The 25,047-nt window shown below is 39.3% G+C and overlaps 1 protein-coding gene across 9 annotated transcripts in view; it reads left to right on the top strand.

Annotated features, from left to right (window-relative positions):
- GAREM1 (GRB2 associated regulator of MAPK1 subtype 1) overlaps window positions 1–25,047 on the top strand; it is a 319,538-nt gene that overhangs the window by 133,879 nt on the left and 160,612 nt on the right. For 8 of the 9 annotated variants that reach the window (XM_074022667.1, XM_074022666.1, XM_045378109.3 and 5 more), the window contains one exon: window positions 21,474–21,604. The exons of the other annotated variant lie outside the window; for it this stretch is intronic. In XM_074022667.1, the coding sequence (XP_073878768.1) occupies window positions 21,474–21,604 (131 nt within the window). The remainder of the gene's footprint in view (window positions 1–21,473; window positions 21,605–25,047) is intronic. 9 annotated transcript variants of the gene reach the window in all.

A 25,047-nucleotide genomic window follows, 5' to 3' on the forward strand; every position in this document is an offset into this window, starting at 1 on the left:
CCTTCCAGGTGATTTTGAGGTTCACTAGTGCTTGAAAACCACTAGTTTATGTGACTGCTGTAGAACTGTACTATGTGTTGCCTTATTTTCTTATTTCATATACAGGATTAATATTTTGCTTCCACACTGAGATAATAAGTCCACTATTTCACCCACATATGTGTTTTTACATAGTGTTAACATTTAACAATTTAATATACATTTGGCTAAATCACTGAAAACTAATTCAGTCAATTTTTACCTCCTTCCATATGGCTAATAATTTCATCTTGATCTGCTTAGGAATTCATAGTGTGTGTAGAGAAATGTTAAACTCTTCACAACCTCTGACATAGGGTTGTGAAGGGTGTAACTCCAAACCCATTCTTTGTAGGGTTTTTAAGTATGAGGGAGAAATGTTCTTGAAATTTTAAATTATTGCTACCCATCAAAGGAATAATAATAGAATTAAAGAGGGGAAAAAACCTAGAGTTATCTATGATGTCAGTTTTCTAGAAATGATCAGAGAAAAGGAGGAACAGACTTTTTGTGAACTACAGCGCTTGGTTTGGTTTTGAGGTTAGTATGTATGTATGTCAGAGCATGTCTCTAGGAGCCTATATGGAACTGTGAAGAGTGCTGGAAAGGCAGTCATTTCAAGAAAGAATGTTTTAATTTTTTGATCAACTGCAGTGCTTGGCTGTAAGACTCTCAAAATGTTCCCTTCTTTCCTGCTTCCCTTTTCCCGCCTTCTCTGTTTCCTTCCTGATATGTTAAATAAATGTTTAAAATACTAGTCTTAACTTTTCTCCCCAGAAATAAAAGTGTGGGGAAGATTTTGTTTTATCCCATTTCATCCTGATAGTACATTCCCCTCCCACCCTCCCATTTAAATTTATTTCTTGTGCCTTTTTCCTTTGGCTCTGTTTTTCTAAAAGTGCAGTGGTTTGTATACAAACACTTTAAATTTACATAAATTGTATTGTGTTTTAAGTCTCATGTTTTTCATTTAACATTATTTAAAGATCCACTCTTGTTTCCAAATCTATTCTTTTTTTAAATCATTTCAACTTTTGTTTTAGATTCAGGGGGTACATGTGCAGGTTTGTTATATGTGTACATTGCATGATGCTGAGGTTTGTGATACAAACGATCCCATCACCCATGTAGGTGAGCATAGTACCCAATAGTTAGTTTTTCAACCCTTGCCTCCTTCCCTCCCTGCACAACTAGTAGTCCCCTGTGTCTGTTGTTGCCATCTTCATATCCATGAGTATCCAATGTTTAGCTCCCACTTGTGAGAACATATAGCATTTGGTTCTCTGTACCTGCCTTAATTCACTTAGGATAATAGCCTCTACCTGCATCTTTGTTGCTGCAAAGGACATGATTTTTTCTTTTTTATGGCTGTGTAGTATTCCATGGTATATATGTACCACATTTTCTTTATACAGTCCATCATTGATGGGCACTTATGTTGATTCCTCATCTTTGCTATTGTGAGTAGTGCTTGATGAACATATGAGTGCAGGCATCTTTTTGGTAGAACAATTTATTTTCTGTTTGTCAAAATCCATTTTTTTTTTTGCTCTGTGTGTGTATGATCTCCAAAGGGTGAGCAGCAAAAATGATGCTGCCACAAATGTCCTCATGCATTCCCCTTACACTCTTGTGTGAAGTTTCTTTGGAACTTACACACAGGGGTAGAATTGCCGGGTGTTAGTAATATGAAGAGTTAATTTGACTAAATGGTGCCAGATCACTCTCCACAATGACTGCCCCAGCCCCACTCCCACTGTAGCCCAATAAAATTCCTTACCCACATCAGGAATTTATTTTTTTAGCTTTTCAATCTTTCTTTCTTTTTTTTTTTTTTTAATGGAGTCTTGCTCTGTCACCCAGGCTGGAGTGCAGTGGCGCAATCTCAGCTCACTGCAATCTCCGCCTCCTGGGTTGAAGTGATTCTTCTGCCTCAGCTTCCCAAGTAGCTGGGACTACAGGCATGTGCCACCACGCCTGGCTAATTTTTGTATTTTTAGTAAAGACAGGGTGTCACCATATTGGCCAGGCTGGTCTCAAACTCCTGACCTCATGATGCGCCCGCCTCGGCCTCCCAAAGTGCTGGGATTACAGGCGTGAGCCACCGCGCCCGGCCGGGTTTTCAGTCTTACTAGGTGTGAAGCAATACCTTTTTTTTCCCCCCCAAGACAGGTTCTTGCTCTGTTGCCCAGGCTAGAGTGCGGTGGCACAATCATAGCTCACTGCAGCCTCAAACTCCTGGGCTCAACTCACCTTCCTACCTTAGCCTCCTGAGTAGGTAGGACTATAGACGCTTGCCACTACGCTTGACTAATTTGGTTGATGTTATTGTTGAGGTGGGATCTCCCTGTGTTGCCCAAGCTGGTCTAGCATTCCTGGCCTCAAGTGGTCCTCCCACCTAGGCCTCCCAAAGTGTTGGGATTACAGATGTGAGCCACCATGCCAGGCAGAAGTAATAGCTTTTAATTTGCATTTATTTGGCTGGTTGAGCTTCTTTTCACATGCTTGCTAGTCTTTAGGGATACCTCCTTAGTAAATTGCCTGTTCATCGTGTTCTTTGCCCATCATTGTATTGGTGGTGGTGTCTTTCTTGATTTTCAGGATTTTGCTGGTATCAGGTAGGAATTCATTTTCATTTTTCTCCATGTAGTGAGCCAGTTTTACCAGCACCAGAGACTAAGTGATCTTTTCCAGTTGGCTTGTGGTGATATCTTTATCATATTATATAAAAATGTTTTGCATTTACCTAACCCTCTCTAACGTCATTTATTCCACAAATTGCTTAGGTTAAAATGACTCAGAAGGCTAGAGGAAGAAGCTGCCTCCTGATGACTAGCAGGAATAACAGTCATGAAAATAATGTCAAAATGCTCTTATCCTGGCCTTGGAAAGTTTCAGCTAGACTTTAGGTGGAAATATAGTGTAACTGCTGAAAGAAGCTATTACTTGTTTACTCTGTTCTACCTACAGATTATCAACCATACCAGTCAGCATAAATTTAGGTCCTATCCTACTATCTCCTGTAGTAATTGAGTTTATCAATTCTCTAATCATTTTGTATTTAATAATTATTTATGGGATATTCAAAATAAATATGCCATCCTAAATCACTCGTCTTAAAAATTGAATGGACATTGGAAAAAATTCAAATCCATATGTAAATGAAAGACAAGGACACACAGAGATTTCAAAGTATATTTCTGAGTGCTTTGAAATATCCTTAGCACTTCATATACTGCTTTGAACAGAGTAATACATTGATACATACCTTTGAAATTGTAATATTTTGACTAATAGTTTAAATGGGGAGGAAAAATTAACTTGGCCTTTATATTTAATTCTCTTATGGAATCTTGATAATAAAAAATAATATTCATATTATTAACATATTACTATGAGGCAGGGACCTCTTGCCCTTTGTTGAGCATTGTACATATATGGCCTCATTTAATCCCTGTAACAGTCCCACGAAGTAGGTATCAACGTCCTCATTTTATATGTGAGGAAACTGAAGCCCTGAAATGTCCTCCTCCCAAGGTCACATATCTGCTAAGGCCAAGGCTGAGATTCAAACTTGTCTGTCCACTCCAAAGCTGGGCTCTTGTTCACTACTCACATTGCCTCATATTAGTCTCACTAAGTGATGTCTCACTAAATGAGGTTGTTTTAAAAAATATTTGAATACCACATTGTGCATTTCATGCCAAGAACCCAACCTCAGACATTTAATATCCAGTCACACTATAGGTTTTACAATAAAATTGTAAACATAATCTTACTCCTTCACTTTCTACTCATTCTTTTCTTGTCATGCTTATTTGCTAGTGTCCAGTTTTGGGTATCGCAATCTCTGTTTGCTTTTATCTTACCCGCTTTCTTCATCATGAGCTATTGTCACCTTAATATAATGAATTTTCTGTGTATAATCTTTTGTTTGCAAGGCTAAATACTTCATCACTTGTCCCATGTACTAGATATTAATGAAGATAATGCTGTCTTTCAACAGTAAACATTAACATGAGTACATTAATGAATCCATCTACTCATTATCTGATGATTATGTTTCTTATTTGTTATAAAATATTAGCCATAATTCCCATTCAGCATCTGTATAGGTTCTTAAATATTAATCAATTCTGAAAGTAGCCTTTTCATATCTCTGGCACTTAAGATGTTTTTGGTTTTTCTTTTTCAAGAAATAAAAAGTTACAACCACAAAAAGAAAAAGTTGATCCCCTTTGTACAATATCAGAAATCATAATTGCTGACTCAGTTATTACAGTTCTTTTTACATTTCTCCCAGTGATTCCTGTTTTTAAAAAGCCTGCTCTTACATTAGAAACAAGAGTGTTTTTTAATTTGGAATGTATCACTGTCCCCTGACAAAGCCACTCCTCTCTAAAAGTACTTCTTCTTTCCAGCCTTGTTTATCCCATCAGACATTCCTGCCAGAAAGCAGCCCTGTTGGCATAACTGCCCCTGTTGGATGGAATATTTTACTGAGCAACCATCCTACCCTTGCACCACAGCCTGTTTAACATGGAAGAGGGTCAAAACCTGAAAGGCACTAGAGAATGCTCGCTAAGCTGGATCTGTACTGAATAAAAGCAGAGGCATTTGGATGAAAATGAAGTATCGGGAGACGGGAGCAAGAGCGGGCATTTTGTCAGCAAAGACTAAAGAAAACAAAAGAAGAGAGTGTCGGTCTCTTGTGAGGGGGTGGAAGGGAAAAACCGTTTGCTGGTTTGGGAGTAGGACAAAGGTATGTATTGACTGTTTGAAAGCATACTCATTCATTAAGCACTTTAGCAAAAATGGTGCTGCAGGTCAGCGGAGGAGCAACATGGCTTTTTGCTTCTCTTCTCCATTTTTTAATTAAAAGAAAAAGACTTAGCAAGAGTGAGGGGCTCTCTACAATGTAGGGCCTTTGTGTTTTACTAGCCTTTCTGTTTTTACTGCAGTTTTGACTGATTCCTAACAAGCATAGGACTCTATGCCACTGTCATTATGGTCACAAACTTATTACAAGAATTATATTTTAAGCATGAGCCATTTTAATTGCATTTGCTCTTGGATTGAGCAGAGTTTAGTAGGTAGCTTGTCCTGGAAAAGAACATGCTTGTTATTTCCCAGTCTCTATCTTTCCCATAACCGGAGTCTCCAACCCGGTGGCAGTGAGCCACCCTGAATACCTTCTGCATTGCTCTTTCCTCTCTTCTTCCTATCTACCAAACTACTGATTGTGCCATCTTTTTATCTATGTCAAATTTAGAATACTTTTTGATGTCTCATATTCTGGAGGAGTTTTTCCAGTGTTACTGTAAGAAGGAGCTAATAAGTTTCTCCTATTCAGTAAGTAAATCAGAATAATAGTGTGATTACATTCCTTTTCATTCATGACAAGTGTATCTTCATCCCAAACTTAGACTTCTCTCTGACATACATGCTCATTGAGTCCTTATCATGTGCCACTTACTGTGTTAAGCCCGTCATATATGTTAGTCATCCTCCTAAGTCCAGTGTTGGTATTATTGTCCTGTATTATAGAACTGGAAAGCAAATGGAGGTGTAGAAGGTTATGATGCAACCAAAGCTGCATGATAGGAGGGAAAGCCAGGACTCGAACTCTGGAAGTTAATACACTACCTGCTGTGCAAAGACGTAGTGGCAAAATGATCATCAGTGAGTATATGTTGAATCCAAAATTAACATTCCTGTGCTGAGCCATGAGAACAAAACATGCCTGACTGAGGCTGTCCTACCTGAGTCTTGAATCAAATGGAAGACTTTAAGGAGTTGCCTTCCTTTTTTCTATTTTCTAAAGGCTTAATTTTTTAGAGCAGTTTTAGGTTCACAGGAAAATTAAGAAGAAAGTAAGGAGATTTCCCATGTATTTCTTGCCCCCATACACGCAGAGCCTCCACCATTAACATCCTACACCAGAGTGGTATATTTGTGACAATCGGTGAACTTGTGTTGACATGTCATAATCACCCAAAGTCCACAGTTTACATTAGGGCTCACTCTTGCTGTTATACATTCTGTGAGTTTGGAAAAACGTATCGTGACATGCATCTACCATTAAGGTAACATACAGAATATTTTCATTGCCCTAAAAAAATCTCTGTGCCACACCTGTAATCCCAGCACCTTGGGAGGCCGAGGCAGGTGGATCACAAGGTCAGGAGTTCAAGACCAACCTGGCCAATATGGTGAAACCCTGTCTCTACTAAAAATACAAAAATTAGCTGGGCATGGTGGCACATGCCTGTAATCCCTGCTACTCCAGGGCTGAGGCAGGAGAATTGCTTGAACTGGGACTCAGGAGGCAGAGGTTGCAGTGAGCCGAAATCGCGCCACTGCACTCCAGCCTGGGCTACACAGCAAGACTCTGAAAAAAACAAACTTCTGTGTTCCACCTATTCATCCATTCCTCCTCCCTAACCCTTGGTAACCACTGATCATTTTACTGTTTCCATAGTTTTGCCTTTTCCAGAAATGTCATTTATGGTATAATTTTTTTCAGATTGGCATCTTTCACTTAGTAATAGGCATTTAAGTTTCCCCCATGTCATTTCATGACTTGATTGCCTTGCTGTTTGTAGCTTAAATTTTTGGTGAAAATGTATCTCTAACCTTTACAGAAATGCAGTGCGGGACCTATAGAGTATGTTTTTATTTTACTTCGTGTCTTTGCTAACTTTCCCATATCCAAGTCAATGCACAGGCCGGCGTGGGTGTTAGAATTTGGACTGTCCTCCTATCCTCTTTTGATAATAGCGTGTGTGCCCTATACTCCACTTTTAAGAAACCATTCGTGTTTCTGTACATGGAGTTTTAATCACTTCAGTTTTGGCACAGAGGTTAAAAACTAAATCTCTCATAATCAAGGAACTTTTTTCCTAATGAAAACCACAGCTCAAGCAGCTGCTTGTATTATAGTCTCTCCTCTGTGGTCCCACTGGTGTGTGGGAGTTTACTGTTAGGCTGTGGAAAAGGGAGCAAATAAGAAGCCAAGAACAGGGTCATGTTTCAATTGAGAAATAATGGTGGAATGTTAAAATCCTTGAGTGTTTTCCTCACCCTCCTCACACTCTGTGTACGCAGTCTGGCTTTCTTTTTCCTTTCCAAATACTTCCATAAGGCATAGAAGAGAAGCATAAGCACCATAGTATTGAAAATTCCTAGACACCTCAGCTTTGATTCTACACAGCTTGCCTTCACTTTTGCCTGTAGTTGTACAATGGTAGCGTAGCTTTAAGGTCTGTCTCTGCTGCATATGTCCATCTTTTGTCCATCTGTGTTGGCGTGGTCTTCCTTTCATTTGTCTGGGTTGAAATCATGTTTATTTGCGTAACTGTCATTTTCATAGGTCGATTTCTATGTCTCGTTTTCTTTTTGTATCTATTTCCCTTTCTCCCTCTCTCCCCATTTTTCTCTTCCCTTTATATTTTCTACTCACCTTTGTTTTCCCCTTCCCTTTTCATACTAAATAACTTGAAATTCTACAAATAAAAATTAAAGTGTAATTTTTGCTGCTCTTTATTTTTTATGTAGATTTAAAAATGGATCATTTTATATTTCTCCAAAAGGTTCTTCCTCAAATAAAATTGCTTTTTACATATTAGAACCTTGATTGATCGATTGATTGATTATTTATTTATTTATTTATTTATTTGAGACAGGGTCTTACTCTGTCGCCCGGGCTGGAGTGCAGTGACACAATTTCAGCCCACTGCAACCTCTGCCTCTCGGGCTCAAGGGATTCTACTGCCTCAGCCTCCCAAGTATCTGGGATTACAGGTGCGCACCACTACACTTGGCTAAGTTGGCCAAGCACACCACGTTGGCCAGGCTGGTCTCGAACTCCTGGCCTCAAGTGATCTGCCCACCTCAGCCTCCCAAAGTGCTGGGATTACAGGTGTGAGTCACTGTGCCCAGCCAATAGTATACATCTTAAATGAACTTTCTCATAATGCTTATGCTAAAAGCTGTAAAGAGTAGCCTACCACTTCAGGACCATGGTTTCAAATGAAGGTAGAATGAAGAGTTCCTAGACCCTAGACTTCCACACATTTCTTGACCAACATTAACCCATTCACAAATACAATAGCATCAGCTAGATCAGTGATGTTATAAGCCCTTGCTCAATCCACACCTATGCCCTACTCTCTAAGAAATACAGAGCAGTTTTGGGGCTGGGTGACGTTTTTTATTTGAGCCATCTATTAAAAACCATTAAAAGGTAAACACATTTACATAAAAGTCTCCTGCCTCTGGGATCCAGCAGGTGCTGGAGCTATGAGGTCATCATTTCTATGTTTATCGATTTTACCAATTTACAAGACTTTGTGGTCTCATAAGTATTTGAGTTCAGGACTCCGGAAACTATGTATTTCTCCTGCTCTAAACACCTACTCTTCAAAGAAAGCATTTGTTCAGTTTCTAGTTTGGACTCACACTCAGCTACCAGAGAAGCAGAAGACATGATTCCAGCTGTTAGGGCACCATGGTCTAATTAAGAAGACAGCACAAAAGGAAGTAAAATAAGTAGAGAATTGGTAAACAAACTCTGGTAATCAACATAAATGAAAATCATTTGAGCTGAAGTTGTCAGGGAACACTTCATAGATTATTTTGGACTTGAGCTGGCTCTTAAGCTCCTTCATTCAACCATCATTTATTAGGCACCTTCTGTGTGTCTTGCCCAGTATTGAGTACTGGGAATAAAAAAGTGATTGACACATCTGCTGTCTTTACAAAGTTTACTGGTTAGTTTACAAAGACAAGAAAACAAATAAGGACAATAAAATACTATACATGCTTTGATAAAAATCTGTAGATAATGAAATCATTCAAAAGATAAGATTCTTTCAGATATATAACTGAATCTTTATAGTTTAGGTAATAAGTGAATTGATTTTGGAAAATAAATAGATTGGTGAAATCTGGGAATAGAGGAAAGGTATTCCAGATGGTGCATTTGGTATAGTTCACTGTGGATGGATCTAGATGGGTTTTAGCATGATGAAAGGAAAGTGAGAGCCGGATCTTGGAGGGCCTGTATACACATCTCCTATGTGCCACCGCCTCCCACAAATCTACTGTCTACCACCTCTACCCTGCTCCACCCCAGAGGCTAACCTGTAGGGTTAAATCAGCAGACTGTCATGCCTTTTAGTTTCAGCCAGTGGCTAAATCGGCTCAGCCAGAGGTGGGCAGGAACAGAGTGAAGTCAAGGTCTTTTTTCTCTGTTGGCTTCCTCCCTTAAGAAAATCACTAGAGCCAGCTGCCTCTCCTTTTCTCAAAGCCAGGGTATTTATACAACTCTTTGTTTCCATAACTAGTCCCTCTCTTGTCCCTTGAGGCCGTGGTGGTAACATCTTCTCTGATACTATCCCCAGGTTATCACTGTGGTTCCCCTATAGCCTACCCACATCATGACCAATAGTCCCATTTTACATAAATTCTGTGCAGATTATCCTAAATTGAAATATGGTTAGATTTGAATTTTAAGCAATGGTATGAGGATGGTTTCCTGGGGTGGAAATCTAGAGGCAAGATAATCAACTAGGAAAACTGGCCAAAGTGAGAGATGCTGTGGTTGGGAATATGTGGTAGCAGTGGAGACAGAAGGAATTGATCGATGTAAGAAAAAGAATGGAGCTGAAGTTGACAGTAATTGAATGTGAGAGATTAGGGAAAAGAAAATGTCAAGGATGACCATCCTTTCTGACCTGTATGGTTGCTTGATTGAGGAAGTAAAAAGATGATTTTAGTTTTGTATATGTTGATTTTAAGATTTTTGTGGGAGAGCCCTTGGAGAAGTATACCAGGTATTAGATAGGCTGATGTGGAATTTAGGAGAGATCCTGCTAGAGAGAAAGGTTGACGTATTGTCAACTTATATTAGGTGGTCCTTGGATCCAGGATGATAGAGGAATTCCCCCAGGAGAGTTAAGAGAGTGAGAAAAGAAGCAGAATGAGAGAGGAAGATGGCCGTGCACAGAACTCAGAATGTCATTTAAAGGGTCTGTATTTTTGCACAGACTGAGAAAAGGGCATGAGCAAAGGCAAAGTGGAAAGAGTGAGTATTGGTTGCACAGATGGCGGGGAAATGTTTGCATAACCTAAGTGGAGTCAGATCATGGAGGGACTTAAACAAAAGCCAAGGCAGAGGAGTCTGGGCTTGGTGGTTAGAGATTAAAGAGCTATTATATGTTTATGTATTCATTTATTCTATGAGTGTTTATGGAACACTTAGGTTCTTGAGTGAGATGGGTTTGTTTTAGGTTGTATTTTAAGGCGAATGTGTGATAATGGAAGGGCAGAGATGGAAACAGCCTTAAAATATGAAGCAGTAATACCATTACAGAGTTATGAGAATCAAAACCAGAATAGTAGCAGTGAGTGCTCAGGACAAAGAGATTTCAAGGAAAGAAGTGCCAAAATTTCATAATGTATTAGCAACCATGTTCAATCCAAGACCTTTTCAGGTTCCATCATGTTTATGATAAATTTGTCTCAGAAAACTTCTGGTAATTCTGAAGAAGCAATTAACCAATGAGATACAATGAAAAGTGCAGTCTTCCCATTTTCAAAAAAATAGGGAAACCAATTTGCATGGTGTGAAATGGTTTGGCTGCTTAGAACATAGATCCCAGAATGGTCCAGTTTTGAATTCTGGGCCTACTTAAGTTCAAGAATGTTGTTTCAGAATTGAAAGTAATGGTCTGACCACTTGCTTTATAAAATCTTAGATGGAGAAATAAATAGAAATAACCACAGATTATCTATGGTACAGTTCATTATTTTTGATTGATGCCTTCTTTTCTTTGGTTTTAATTCCAATTCTCTATGGTTGTATGTTTTGAGACTTTGTATTGAGACTTGTTCCTTATACCTCCTTTCCCCCAAGTCCACTTCCATTTCCTCTGCTATGAAAAAATAGTAATTTTAGGAACTAACTACAAGTGATGTAGGTAATCAGATTTTAAAATAGGGAATGCCATGTTGTAGAATTTCAAGTTTTTCTTTTTATCATTAAGACTGTGATTGAGGTCAGCAGAAATTTCAAAGATTGGGAATAAGAAAATGAACAGAAAAGTCACAGAATATAAAATATAAATTATTTATAAAATAATTATATCCTTTATAATAAGAAAAACACAATTACAATCCCAATGGGATACTATTTTTCACCTATTGGATTGGCAGTGATTATTTTTCAGTTTGGTAATGAACTATTGGGAAAGCGTGAGGAAATGCATTGTTGTAAGAATGTAAGTGGACACAGACCTGTTAGTTTGACGATATGTATCAAGAATAAAAATGCATTTACCCTTTGGCTTAGCAATTCCTCATTTAGGCATTTTCCCACCAATGTACTTGGATTAAGTACTCAAAGCCTTCAGGACAAGCATATTTAACTTCAATATCACTGTGGCTGCAAAAGATTGGAATAAATGTGGGTGTCCATCAACAGCAGACTGGTTAAATTAGTTATGGTATATGCATGGGATGAAATAGTGTGCCGTTCTTTAAAAGAATGAGACAGATTTTTATGCAGTGATGGAATAACTGTACAGAATGCAACCATTTGTTTTGAAAAGGGTGGCATTATGTGTGTAGACTATATCAGATACTGCCTCTGGACAGATGTACAAGATACTATATAGCAGCTGCTTCAGCAAGAAGATCTGAGGGTAAGATTGGGAGGGAGAATTACTTCTTCACCCTACACTCTCTAGTACTCTTAGAATTGTTTGGCACGTACATATGTTAGGTAATCTTTAAAAGTCTTCCACCTTACTCAAGGAAAGAGAAGTGAGGTAGCATTCACTGTTGATGAAGGGTTTAGGTAAATGAGGTTTCATACACTTAGGGGAAGTGAACATTTATTTATACAAAGTTTAAAAAGGCAATATATATTGGTTGGTGCCATACAAAATGAGGTGCTGCTTATCTTTTATGGGACAATCCTACTTTTACATTTTAATCCTATAGAAACTCTAGCTTACATGCGCACATAAGATTAAAATACAAGAGTGTGTTTGAACTTTGGTATTGTTTTGTAAGTCCACATTCCTACCCAGGTTTATTTACTTAATTGAAAAATGGCAACTGGCTAGTTGTTTCTGTCACTTGAGAATTGCTGATCTCATCACATTTGGATATGGGCCAGTGGTTTGAAGGGCCAGTTATTTGAGCCATTTTAAATGCATTTTGTTTGTACGATTGACTTGGAACCATCTAACTTTGTCTGGGGCCCATCTCTGAGAAAGGTAAGAGAAGAAAAGTTCATTCGTTCACTATTTAGTGAGCACCTGCTTTATGCCATGTGTGGTATGATGCTGGAGGCACCACACTGAATCACAGACCTGGGCCCTCCCCTTCATGGCCTTTTCAACATTCTGGGCTTCCTTTTTCTTAATCTTTTTCCTCACATTAGCCATTTTTAGGTTTCTTTGGTGTTCTGGTGCCATTTCTGTCGCTCTTGCTTTCTTTTCTACTTTATCATTTTGGGCTGGTTTCAGCAACATTTTTCTGCTCCCGGTCATGGAGGAGATGACAACAGAATGTTCCTCACTTGAGTTGTGGGTCTACAGATGGACACTGTGGGCCTCAGCTCTCATTCCGTTTCTTTTCATTTGATACACAAAGTAGACTGCCGTGCTGAAGGGATGGCAGACAGTTAAACTATAGCTGCAAAAGAGGGGCCACCCCAGGTCGTGCTCACTGCCAGCGATAATGGCGAACAGTGAGGCACACGTCATGGGGAGCTGCATCCTCACTGGTGGCACAGAATGGACTTCCCACTAACCCTAACTTCCCAACCAGAAGCAAAATGGACAGACCTGAATTTGACCCCCTCTAAATCTCCCTTTTTTTTCTTTCTTTTTTTTTTTTTTTTTGAGACGGAGTCTCTCTCTGTCACCCAGGCTGGAGTGCAGTGACGCAATCTCGGCTCACTGCAAACTCCACCTACCGGGTTCACACCATTCTCCTGCCTCAGCCTCTGGAGTCGCTGGGACTACAGGTGCCCGCCACCATGCCCGGCTAATTTTTTGTATTTTTTTAATAGAGACAGGGTTTCACCGTGTTAGCTAGGATGGTCTCGATCTCCTGACCTCGTGATCGCCCGCCTCGGCCTCCCAAAGTGCTGGGATTACAGGCGTGAGCCACCACGCCCGGCCCCTTTTATTTCTTCATATGTCAGCATTGTTGCTGTCTTCTTAATTAGCAAAATTTGTTTCCACTTTTCATTTCTGACAAGTGACCTTTCCCTATAAGTAAAGGAGAGTGAAGCTTAGTCCCTTCAGCCCCATACAGATGATCGAAACTTAGATGAAGGAAGGATTTGTAGCGTCTTAACTGATGTGTTGTCCATTCTGAAATAACTCACTGTGGCTATCTTGAGGGGCACACACAAAATGGATATTTTCTAGATGACAGTTATTTCATAATGTCAATTATGAAATACAGTTTTAGAAATACATCATGAAATATAGCTTCCATCTTTGCTTTTTAAATATTACCATAAATTTATTTAAACCATAGTTAGCGAGCATGTCATTGGTGTTGAATTTGTGCCTGGAATTTTCAGGGGCCTGCAGATGGAAAAGCTCTTACAATGGAGACATCTTATGAAACCATCAAAGCTCCTGAAAGACAATGCAGCTTCCTCCCTTTCAAGAACAGAGTTTGACAGTAACATCTCAGAACAGATGTTTTCAACAATCTCCAAATGTTTTTATTTTGTGGCACAAAGACTCTGTTATTCGTGAAATGGTCTGTTAAAAAATTAGTTCCTCCATGTGGGGATTGTGGGAATATGTGTCATGTAAATTGATTTCACTTTTGGCAGGAAACTGGCTCTTAACTCTTTAGATTGTCTCCAAGATTGGACTCCAAGTTCCGATTTCCAGGCCACAGCCATCACAGAGGAGGTAGTAATACTCAGCATTTTTCCCAGAGTTCTTAACGTTGGCTAATCTGAGAATGTTACATTCTTTTTAAAAGAAAAGAAAAGAAAAGAAAAGAAGAAAAAGAAGAAGCAAAATAAAAGTTCATAGAAATTTTATCTTGCAAAAACACAGTGAGAAAATGTAGGCCTTCATGTTTGCTGGTTGTTTACAGTATTCTTTTAATATAAGTCCACTTCTACAGCTTTTACTTGTTGATATTAGATTCCTAGTTAAAGGGAAAACTGCCTTTCAAAGACAAACATGGGCAACTTAGAATGTGATTTCAGGTACCTTACAAGAGACCCTGGTATGACTGTTCAGTGGTATGCAATAAAAGGACTAGTCATTTTCTTTTTTTTTTTTTCCTTCCTTCCTTCCTTCCTTCCTTCCTTCCTTCCTTCCTTCCTTCCTTCCTTCCTTTTCTTTCTTTCCTTCTTTCTGTCTGTCTATCTTTCTTTCTTTCTGTCTTTCTTTTGTTTTTGAGACAGAGCTCTGTTGCCCAGGCTGCAATGCAATGATGCAATCTCAGCTCACTGCAACTTGTGCCTCCTGGGTTCAAGTGATTCTCCTGCCTCGGCCTCCTGAGTAACTGGTATCACAAGCATGTGCCTCCACTCCAGGCTAATTTTTGTATTTTTAGTAAAGACGAGGTTTCACCATGTTGGCCAGGTTGGTCTTAAACTCCTTGCCTTCAGTGATCTGTCCGCTTCGGCCTGCCAAAGTGCTGTGATTACAGGCGTGAGCCACCACGCCTGGCCCATTTTCACTTCTAATGTCTTGTCTTGCCACTTCCCTGACCTATACTTTCCACTCCTTCCAGCAGGACACAGGTCAGCACACTGTGGCCTGTTTTCGTAAATAAAGTTTTTTGGAGCACAGCTGCTCTTATTCACTTGTGTATTGTCTATGGCTGATTTTGCCCTACATGGCCAGAGTTGAGTAGTTATGAATAGAGACTGTTTAGTTCATGAAACCTAAAATATTTACAGAACAAGTTTGCCAACTCCTGCAACAGGAAGTCACGTGTGTATTGTGACCCAGTGTTTAAACATTACATTAAGAAAATATTTTATAGGTTTTAGCTGTTTCTATTTTAAAGACATTTGTGGGGTGCAAGAAATGCAAAGTAGGGCTGTGTGCAGTGACTCACACCTGTAATCCCAGCACACTTTGGGAGGCTGACGTGGGCAGATTGCTTAGGCTCACAAGTTCAAGACTGTCCTGGGCAACATGGCAAAACCCCGTCTCTACAAAAAAATACAACAATTAGCTGGGTGTGGTGGCATGTGCCTGTAGTCCCAGCTACTTGGGAGGCTGAGGTGAGAGGATGGCTTGAGTTTGGGGGGCCAGTAAGCCAAGATGGTACCACTGCACTCCAGCCTGGGCAATAGAGCCAGACATTGTCTCAAAAATAAGGAAATGTAAGGTAGTGTTTGGTTTTCAATAATTTAACATCACAGGAGAGTGTTTAAAATATAATATATGTACACAAATATGTAAATTAAAATCTTCCAGGACCACCTGAAAACACTATGGAAAAGAGAAGAGAGAAATTAACTGACAATTGGGTATTCACTAAACAATTAAAAGAACGAATGAAAGGAACCTATTCATCTGATATACTATATGCATAAATGTTAAAAGTTGTAGCTTTTGGTCATATTTAGCTGTTAGTTTTTCCCCTTGTTCTCTTATCTGTGTGTGTTAATCGTTCTCAGTAGAATTTCTTATACATGATCCCGTGCACATGTGATTCTGAAGTCTTTCTGTCCAACAGGATGACAAAACACAGGTGATTATGCCACGTAATATGGACTCTATGACCATACCAAAAGTGATTATTCATTTGTTCTATATGCCAAAATATGTTTGAGGCTGCTGATAGTACAAGATCACAGACACAATAGAAAAATAATTAAAGAACAAGAACCCAAGTTAGGAAACAAGGGGATAAAGGTGGTTATATCAAAAACCAAGATTCTGTTATTTAAGCCAGAAAATCGGCAATCATGGCATACAGGGCAAAAAGGAAAATAGGAATTCGAAAGCTCTTCTTATTTCATGAGAAGAAATATTTTTCTTTTTCAGGAAATACATCTTTTTCCCAAAGAGGATTCTATCATGTAATCTTTATTTAAGGACTCGAACAATACCTGCAATCACAGTTTTAAGGGAATGCAGAGATATTCGAGACCTGTACCTACTGTCCAGTATAACAGCCAGTAGCCACATGGAGCTATGGAGCATTTGAAATGTGGCTAGTCTGAACTGAGGTGATCCCTAAGTGTAAAACATACACCAGATTTAAAAGACTTAATGCAAAAGTGTATATATATACATATATACACACATCATTAGTGATGTTTGTATTGAATTTAGATGTATTGGTTTAAATAAAATGTGCTATTTAAATTTTACCTCTTCTCTTTAAATGTGGCTACTAGAAAAAATGTAATTGCACATGTGGCTTGTTATATTTCTGCTAGATAGCTCTATAGTGTATCTATATCTGCTAGATAGTCTGTAGTGTAATGTTTGATATATTAGGGTGCAGGGATGCATCCTTGGCCTATGAGTACATTTCTGAAGGGACAGAATGGAATTTATTACAGGCATGATGCTTTCAGGTAACCTCTTACCTCAGAGATTGAGCATCTCTGGACTACTCGATGAGTGGCATACATATGAATCCCTGCATCTTGAGAACATTTTTCTAAAATATTGATCATAAAATTACAATAAATTAAACTTACTAAATACTCTTGGAAAGATACCATTTGCAGGTTTTCATGAAAATATACCTGGCTTAATGATAGCTTGAATTGTGTTCATATTCCAAATCTATAATTTCTTTTGTTAATCAAAAAAATTGGCCGGGCGCGGTGGCTCACACCTGTAATCCCAGCACTTTGGGAGGCTGAGGCGGGCGGATCACGAGGTCAGGAGTTCGAGACCAGCCTGACCAACATGGTGAAACCCCGTCTCTACTAAAAATACAAAAATTAGCCAGGCGTGGTGGTGTGCCTGTAATCCCAGCTGCTCAGGAGGCTGAGGCAGGAGAATGGCTTGAACCTAGGAGATTGCAGTGAGCTGAGATCGCACCATTGCACTCCAGCCTAGGAGACAGAGTGAGACTCTATCCAAAAAAAAAAAAAAAAGTGACCCAAGAAATGACAATCTGTATGCATCTTGAGAAGAGGAATAGAAGCTAGGAGTTGTTGAATGGTCACTTATGCTAAATACTTTGGATGCATCATAGCATTTAATCCTCATGGCAGCCCTTGAAGTATCCCCATTTTACAGGTGAGGAAACAAGGCTCAGGCGGATTTGTAACTTGCCAGCACCACAAAACTTGAAAGTGGCAGAGTCTGCAGTTAAATTAGGCATCTGTCTAACTCAAACTAATTATGTAAGAATGGAAAAACAGTTAAATCCATTATGAAATGCTGTGCAGACACGGGTATCATTGTATGGGGAAATGCTCAGCTCGGCGGGCAAGGGCATGGTATAAAACTGTAGAACACCATAATTGTTAAGAATGTGTGCATGGACCAGGTAAGAATAGAGACAAATGAAAAGTTTAACTTGTGACAGAATTTGTTTTAGTATATGTGCTGCCGAAGCGAGCACCAGAATTTGTTTAAATAAGTATTATTTTGAAATTGCCTTATTTTTTAAAAAAGAAACTTATTTTTTGTCAAAAAGTATGTACTGTAACATATTCATACTGTATATTCAAATGTATTATTCATACCCCTACATATGTCTACATGGCATATTAGCTGTTCTTTCATGTCTAGATTTATCCTCTGTGTTCTCCTTATCACCTTCCTCTTAACTCCTGAAAACTCCTCCCTCATGGTCCGTCACCAGCAAAACGTCTATATCCTTAAAGCCTCCTCTGAAATTACTTTTATCTTGTTAAACCCGAACTTGGATATTCCCTGAGAGAAGCCCTTTCAGGTTACAGCTCTATTTTTTGCCCCAAAGTAGAGGAGTATAAATGGTCTCTTTATTCTTTCTCATCACCTTTACCATTCCACTTCACAATTCCCTAAAACTCTATGCTTTAAACCACTTGTCCACCAGGCTTTAAACCTCTTGTTCATCAGACTGTATCACCCACTACCCCATCATTGTTAGTTACCTACTAAGCCTAGGATTCTGTCCTCACTGTGACATCATTTTAGTTCCTGGCTCACTGTTATTCTCTCCAGAAATACTTCTCTCCTTATCAAGGAGGATTTTCCTTGGAAATATGATCCTTTTAATACCCCTGGGTTTCTCAGTCCTTTAGCTGTTTGCCATCTCAGCCTTTAGCAGACATCATCACCTTAGACCACATCATCACCAACAACTCCATCATTCCCTTTTCTCAACTGCATACACTGACTTCTCTCCTCTGCATGGCTTTTGCGCTCACTCCCTCTAGGGTTCAAAACTCAATTCCATCAAAATCCATGATCCATTGATCCCATTACTTTTTTCCTGGACCCCCTTCCCTCCCACCCAGGATCTTGTGTCCATTTTATCCAGCTCAGGGTCCATGTTCAGATGGCATAATTGCTTCCTGTGACATCCTGACTCCTTTGCCCCTCTCACTTCTCATATTCACTTGGTAGTCTCAGCTCTGGCTGAATCCGAATCTCTGGCTACTTTGTACCAGCCTCTGTGCATCTGACTTTGGCTGGACAAAAACACAACCGTACTCTGTGGTTTTACTTTTAATTAATGACCATGAACCTCAAGTAGGAACTTAAAAAATGCTGCCCAGCAATCATACTACGTTGTTCACTCTGATTGGACTTTTTAACAACCTTCTCCTCTTTCCTTAACCTTCTAACAACTCCTCTCTCAACCTTATTCTCAACCGATACCTTCCTTCCAACTTTGGCTGGAAAAATTAGAAGCTTCCAACAGCTTCCACTGCTGCATCTTTTGGGGCTGGAGATGAACGACCTGTGCTCCTGTCTGAAAGCAACTCCTCCATTTCAACATCAGATGCACCTTCTCTGCCTGCTCAAGGATTGGGTTCCAATCATTCCTCCTGTCATCATCTTGTCCCCCTCTGCTGGTCGTTCCCATCAGCATGCAAGCATGCTTGTTTCTTCTCCCATCATACTAAGGAAAATAAAAACATTCCCTACATCTCACTTCTGCTTCCTGTCAGTAGCCTCTGTTCCATCTCTCTTCTCTGTTTTATAGCAGAACTCCCAAAATATCATCTGGTGTCCGTTCTTATTATTTCTGGTTTCTCTCTTCCCAGGCTGCCTTCAATCCAGTTCAGCCAAGCCTTTGGCCTAGCTCTTGAAGTCTTCTGCTGCTGCTCTTGTTGAAGTCCTCAATTAAATACAAGTTGCTGAATCCTACAGTTTTCAATCCTCATTTCACTGTCCAGTAAGCAGCATTTGACATCCCCTCCCTGCTCATGGGAGGAATCAGATCACCTTGCTTCTTGGATGCACCCCTCTTGGTTTTCCTCTCACTCCCCTGGCCAGTCCTTCTCAGTCTCCCAGGATTCAAACCTTAGACCTCTTCTCTGTCCACACTCAAGCCCATGGTCATCATCATCAAAATGTCATGGCTTCAAATAGCATCTGTGTGCTGATGAATGCCAGATTTATTCTTTCCAGCCAGACTTCTCTCCTGACCACTACACTTCTGTGTCTATCTAAGAACTTTTTGAACATCTCTGTTTGCATGTCCAATAGACATCTCAGACTTACCTGTCCTGACTGAACCCCTGATGCTCCCTTCACCCTCCAAAGCTGCCCCGTCTCAGTCAATGTCAGCTCTGTTCAGAGTTGTTCAGGCCGGAATCCTCACACTTTGTTACCACTTCCCAGCCCCTCCCATGTCATACCCAAATTATTGTAGGAGCCTTCTACCTGGTGTCATCTTCCTCTGTGCCTTGCACCTTTATGATCTTCTCAACATGCCAGCTAGAGGGATCCTTCTGTAGCATTGGTTAGATCACCTCCTCTCTGCTCAAATCCCCATTCCACTCAGGTGAAGAGTGCAACTCTTTAAAGGCCGTATACAGTCTGCCTACCTGCTACTGCTCTTTCTTTTCCCTCTTCCCTTATCCCACTCCAGCCATAGTGGCAGTACGCCAGGCAGGCACCCCACCCACCTGAGAGTCTTTGGGCAGACTGTTGCCTAGTCTTAGAATTCTGAGGCCTCTACCTGCAACTACCAAGCACTACCCTCCCTCACCTACACCAAAGGTCACCGTCTCAGCGACACTGACTGTTCTCCCTGCGCTCTCCATCCCCCACACCCTGCCCTAAATTTAATAGCACTTCTCACCTTCTACCATGGTATACTCTTACTCGTGTATTATAGTATCCATCTCCTGCTGGAATGTAAGCTTTGGGAGAACAGAAATTTGTGTTAATTCCATTAATTGATGGATCTCCAGCATCTAGAATAATGTCTTCACCTAGTAGATGCTCAAAAAATTGTGTTGAGATTATGAATGAAAGCTTTCCTGTTTCTGCCTGAGAGATCTGCCCCATGATAGCTTTTAATTCCTTTTATGTTTCTGAAGTATTACATTATAGCCAGGATTCAGAAAACAACTACTAAGAAACACTGTATCCCTGACATGGTTGCGCATGGTCTTGATTCCAAACTGAAAACCCTTCTTCTCAAATGCTGCAGCAGGGTCACAGATACTGAAAATGTAAACAACATGATAGATCCTTGATGTTTTAGGAATATGTTCAAAGTTCTTCATAAATCCTGTGAATTGTGGAGACCGTGATATGGCCTACTCGCATGATTTTCCTATATAGCAGTAAAAGGAAAGAAAGGAGCCACGTGGAGCTCCAGAGGCTGAGTGGCCGGTGGGCTCAGTGGTTGGGAGGAAGCTCACCAGACAGCTGTCTGCTGCTGCTCCATGCTTCTGCCTCAGCAGCATCACACATTACAGCAGCTCATGAGCCCTAGACATGACCTGCATATTGTTGTAACCAAGAATATGAGTTATGTGAAAGCCAGGAATCCATTATATCGTTTTGTTCTATTTGCAAAAAAAATGTAAATACTAATTTTAAAAACTTAGCTCTCTCAGGCTTCTAAGACTTGGTTTTGGAATGTAAATGTGTGGTTCTTATTACAACTAATGGGCAAGGTAACTTCAATGTTTAACTTACTGTTAGAAACAACCATTTATAACAAAGTGAGTTTTCACTTTGAAATCAAACAGCAAGTAAGCATTCATTCAGTTTGATTTTGGACATCTGTGAATAAACTCTAAACGTAAACAAAAAGAATGCAGTTTATTTTCATTTTAAAGCTGATTTTAAAATCTCTCTACCTTCTAGTTTGATGGAACCTACCATAATGCCTTTTTTTAAAAAATTAATGATGAACAGGAATCTTTGACAAGGAAGGGCTGGACTAAAGAGAGAGGATGCTGTTGCCATGGTAACAGCAGTCCAGCATAAACATCTCAGATCTCTTCTGTTTATCATGTGTTTTAGGGCAATTCAAGCTGCTGGAACAAGACCGAGATATAAAGGAGCCAGTGCAATATTTCAACAGTGTGGAGGAGGTGGCTAAGGCATTTCCTGAACGCGTGTACGTCATGGAGGATATCACATTCAACGTGAAGGTAGCTCTTGAAGCACCAAATATTTACACTCACTAAAGATAATTTAACTTTCAAGTCTGGATGTACACAGTAAGTGTTCATCTGTGTCTCCCAGGAGAGTTTCACCTTCCTAATGGGTTAGTGGCAGTAGCCAAAAACCCCGTATATTGTAGCTGCCCTGACTCCCTGACTGCTTCTGTATTTATTAGCATTATCTTTTGTTAGAATTTAAAACTGATATCTGAGTTCAAAACTGTAGCTGTTGAGGCAGATAAGTGATATTTTTTTTTAAATTTGGACTTCATTTCCTAATATGTATCAGTGTTTAGCCAGATCTCCACTTCTGGGAGCAAAAGGGATATGATGAAACTAAAGAATACCAAGCACTTATTTTAAAAAGAAAGAAAGAAAAAAATACAGAGAAAGAATAGGTGTCTAAGCATTGCTTGAAGTCAGCATGTATTCATTCCATTTTTTGCGGACTATCTATTTCACTATACACAAAGAAAACTGATGTCGCCCAGAGAAAAGCTATATCGTGTTTGCTGTGCTCCATTTGTTCTGCATTCTTAAAGGGACAGTACAGTCCCCGTCCAGATGTTGAGCGAGGTTCTTTGACTAGCCTTGCTGCTGAAGAGGGACTGACCAGAGAAGCAAGCCACCAACCAGGCCCATCGTGTTGCCTGCAAATCCTCTACTTTTTCTCCAGCAATACCCACAGTTATAAAACACTTTAGAAAGTGTTCACATTGAAGGGGTTTTCTCCTTAATGTCATTTCAGCCCAAAGTCCACCTAAATCACATTCTCGGAACATTTCAAGGTTTAGCGGGGCAAGATTCCTGTTTCTTAGAAATCCACTCTATGTGAAAAACAGACTACATGGTGTGTTGTTGGCCCAAGAATGCAGCAGTGTCTTTGTGGATGAGTCACTCCACCCACACTCTTCAGGAAAGGGAGGAGATGTCCAGAACAGCCCCTTATTGGAGAAATGGTTCTGCCCATTTCATTGTCTAAGCTAAGTCATTTCTTCTTCCAGTTCTCAAATACAGCTGCTTTGGTCTACGCTCTTTTAGTTTTATTATTAAGATGAGTGAGATTTTATATTTTGTAAAAATCTTTACTAAGTAAATTATGCTTACATACAAAAATATTTATCATTTTTAACTTTTTCAGTGGCCCTAGTATATGAGCGGTCAAGACAGCTTGCATTTGTTTACAGTGAAAACTTGTGCAAACATGTTCATTTTTAAACATACCTAGACTCATTGGTCAGAAGTTAAATCCTATTCCTTTAGTGTTTTGATATGATTTAAATTTCTCCCTAAAACATATTTAGAATTCTCTAAATGAAAAAAAGAAGTTTTTTTTAGAAAGGAAAGTTAGTAGTTTTAAACTCCTTTCTAGAAAAATATTTCATTTGCTAATAATAAGAAATCAAATGTAAATTTTAAAGTGATTTTTAAAGATTTTCTCCAGTATTAAAATGCAGCATTTCCATCTTTGGTCACATATTGCTCATGTATACTGTTTTTTAAAAATGCCTTTAGCAACTTTTCTTGGTGAATTTGTATTAAATCAGGAATGACTGAGAGGATAATACTGAAATTTATACATTTTGTTAGAGTTCTTTTTTAAATATAGAGTACCATGACTGAATGTATTCATTAAAATGTGTTTGATAGAGAATATCATTTAAGAGTTCAAAGGCACAGTTAAGTGTGTGAAATGTGAGCTTATAGCATCCATAAAACTAATTGGATTTGGGTTGAGTTCCGTGCTGTGCAAACATAAATATTTAATATTTCTAGTCTGTTACTTATGGAGTTTTAAGGTGCCATCACCTCTAGCTTGCATGAGTCATTTATTCAATTCTGTTCAAAGAAGGATTGTTATAGGAACCTCAGGAAATTTACATAAAGATATACACAAAAGGTTTTGTGCTTAGTGATAAACACACAAGTAAATAAATAAACTAAGGATAGTTATCGAAAAGTTTGTCTGGATACTACCTGGACTAAAAATAAAGGCTGGAAGTCATGGTCTTCTTTAATTAAAAATAGACTGGATTAAGCCAGGGCATGGTGGCTCATGACTATAATCCCAGCACTTTGGGAAGCTGAGGCGGTTGGATCACCTGAGGTCAGAAGTTCGAGACGAGCCTGACCAACGTGAAACTCCATCTCTACTAAAAATACAAAAATTAGCTGGGCTGGTGGCGCACACCTGTAATCCCAGCTACTTGTGGGGGTGCTGAGACAGGAGAATCGCTTGAACCCAAGAGGCAGGGATTGCGGGGAGCTGAGATCGCACCACTGCACTTCAGCCTGGGTGACTGAGTGAGACTCTGTCTCAAAAAAAAAAAAAAAGACTGGATTATTGTCTGTGTGAGAACTAAGAACTAAGCAGGGGAGGAGTTAAAGAAATGGGATTTTGGTTATTCTGATGGAGAAGGTAGGAAAAATTTAAAAACAATACTCTTTACTCATAAATGTAGCTATTATCCAAGAAGCAGTTTTTTAAAGAAAGATTTCAAACCTCCTTAGAAGATTTCACCCTCTGTCCTCTACTTCAGATACAGCATAAATTAAACCAAAAGGATAAACCACTGAGAAAAGCACTTGCAGTTAAAAATTGATAGTTATCTGGCATCATGATAGTCAAAAGACATAATTATTATTAGAAATAAATATACATATGTATTTTGATATATGTATTTGCAAGTCCAAACTGAAATTAATCATAATGAGAATATAAAATAAAGCAAAAGTATTGAAAGAATGGGAACTCTAGTTCTGGGTTTCTTCCCAAACTGTAGCAAAATTTAAACTTCAAATTTTAAATGTACTGGCGAATACTAGTACTATTTATACATTTGTTTAAAAATGAAACGTTATTTTTAATTTGGAACTAAAATTTGTCTTTAAAAGATACCTTGATGTGTTGAAAACTACCTGCTTGATTGCCCCCATCATTGATTAACTGCATGAAATGAATTCATATGTATTAAGTGTTTAATTCTTTAACCAGCACATATATTTTGAGCACCTACTATATGCCCAGCACTACTCCAGGCACTGGGGCTGAATGGTGAATATGCAAGTCCCTCACTGCATGGAAATTAGTCTAGTAGGGGAGGTAGAAGATAAATACATAAACAAGCATTAATACTATCTCCAAGTGGAGATACCAAGAATCAGTTGGATCTGCAGGCCAGGAGCTTAGATAATAGGCTCAGAATATATAGCTGGGACTCATCATCTTCTGGAAGACATTTGAAGCCACGGGTCTAGTTGATTTTACCTATACCAGTGGTTCTCAACCAGGAGTGACTTTGTACCTCAGGGGACATTGGCAGTGTCTGTACACAGTTTTGATTGTCATGACTGCGGGGTGGAGGATGTTACTGTTATCTAGTGGGTAGAAGGTGGGGTTGCTGCTAAACGTTCTGTAATGCACAGGACAG

The sequence above is a fragment of the Macaca fascicularis genome, chromosome 18 (assembly GCF_037993035.2).
Source record: "Macaca fascicularis isolate 582-1 chromosome 18, T2T-MFA8v1.1".
Lineage (NCBI taxonomy): Eukaryota > Metazoa > Chordata > Mammalia > Primates > Cercopithecidae > Macaca > Macaca fascicularis.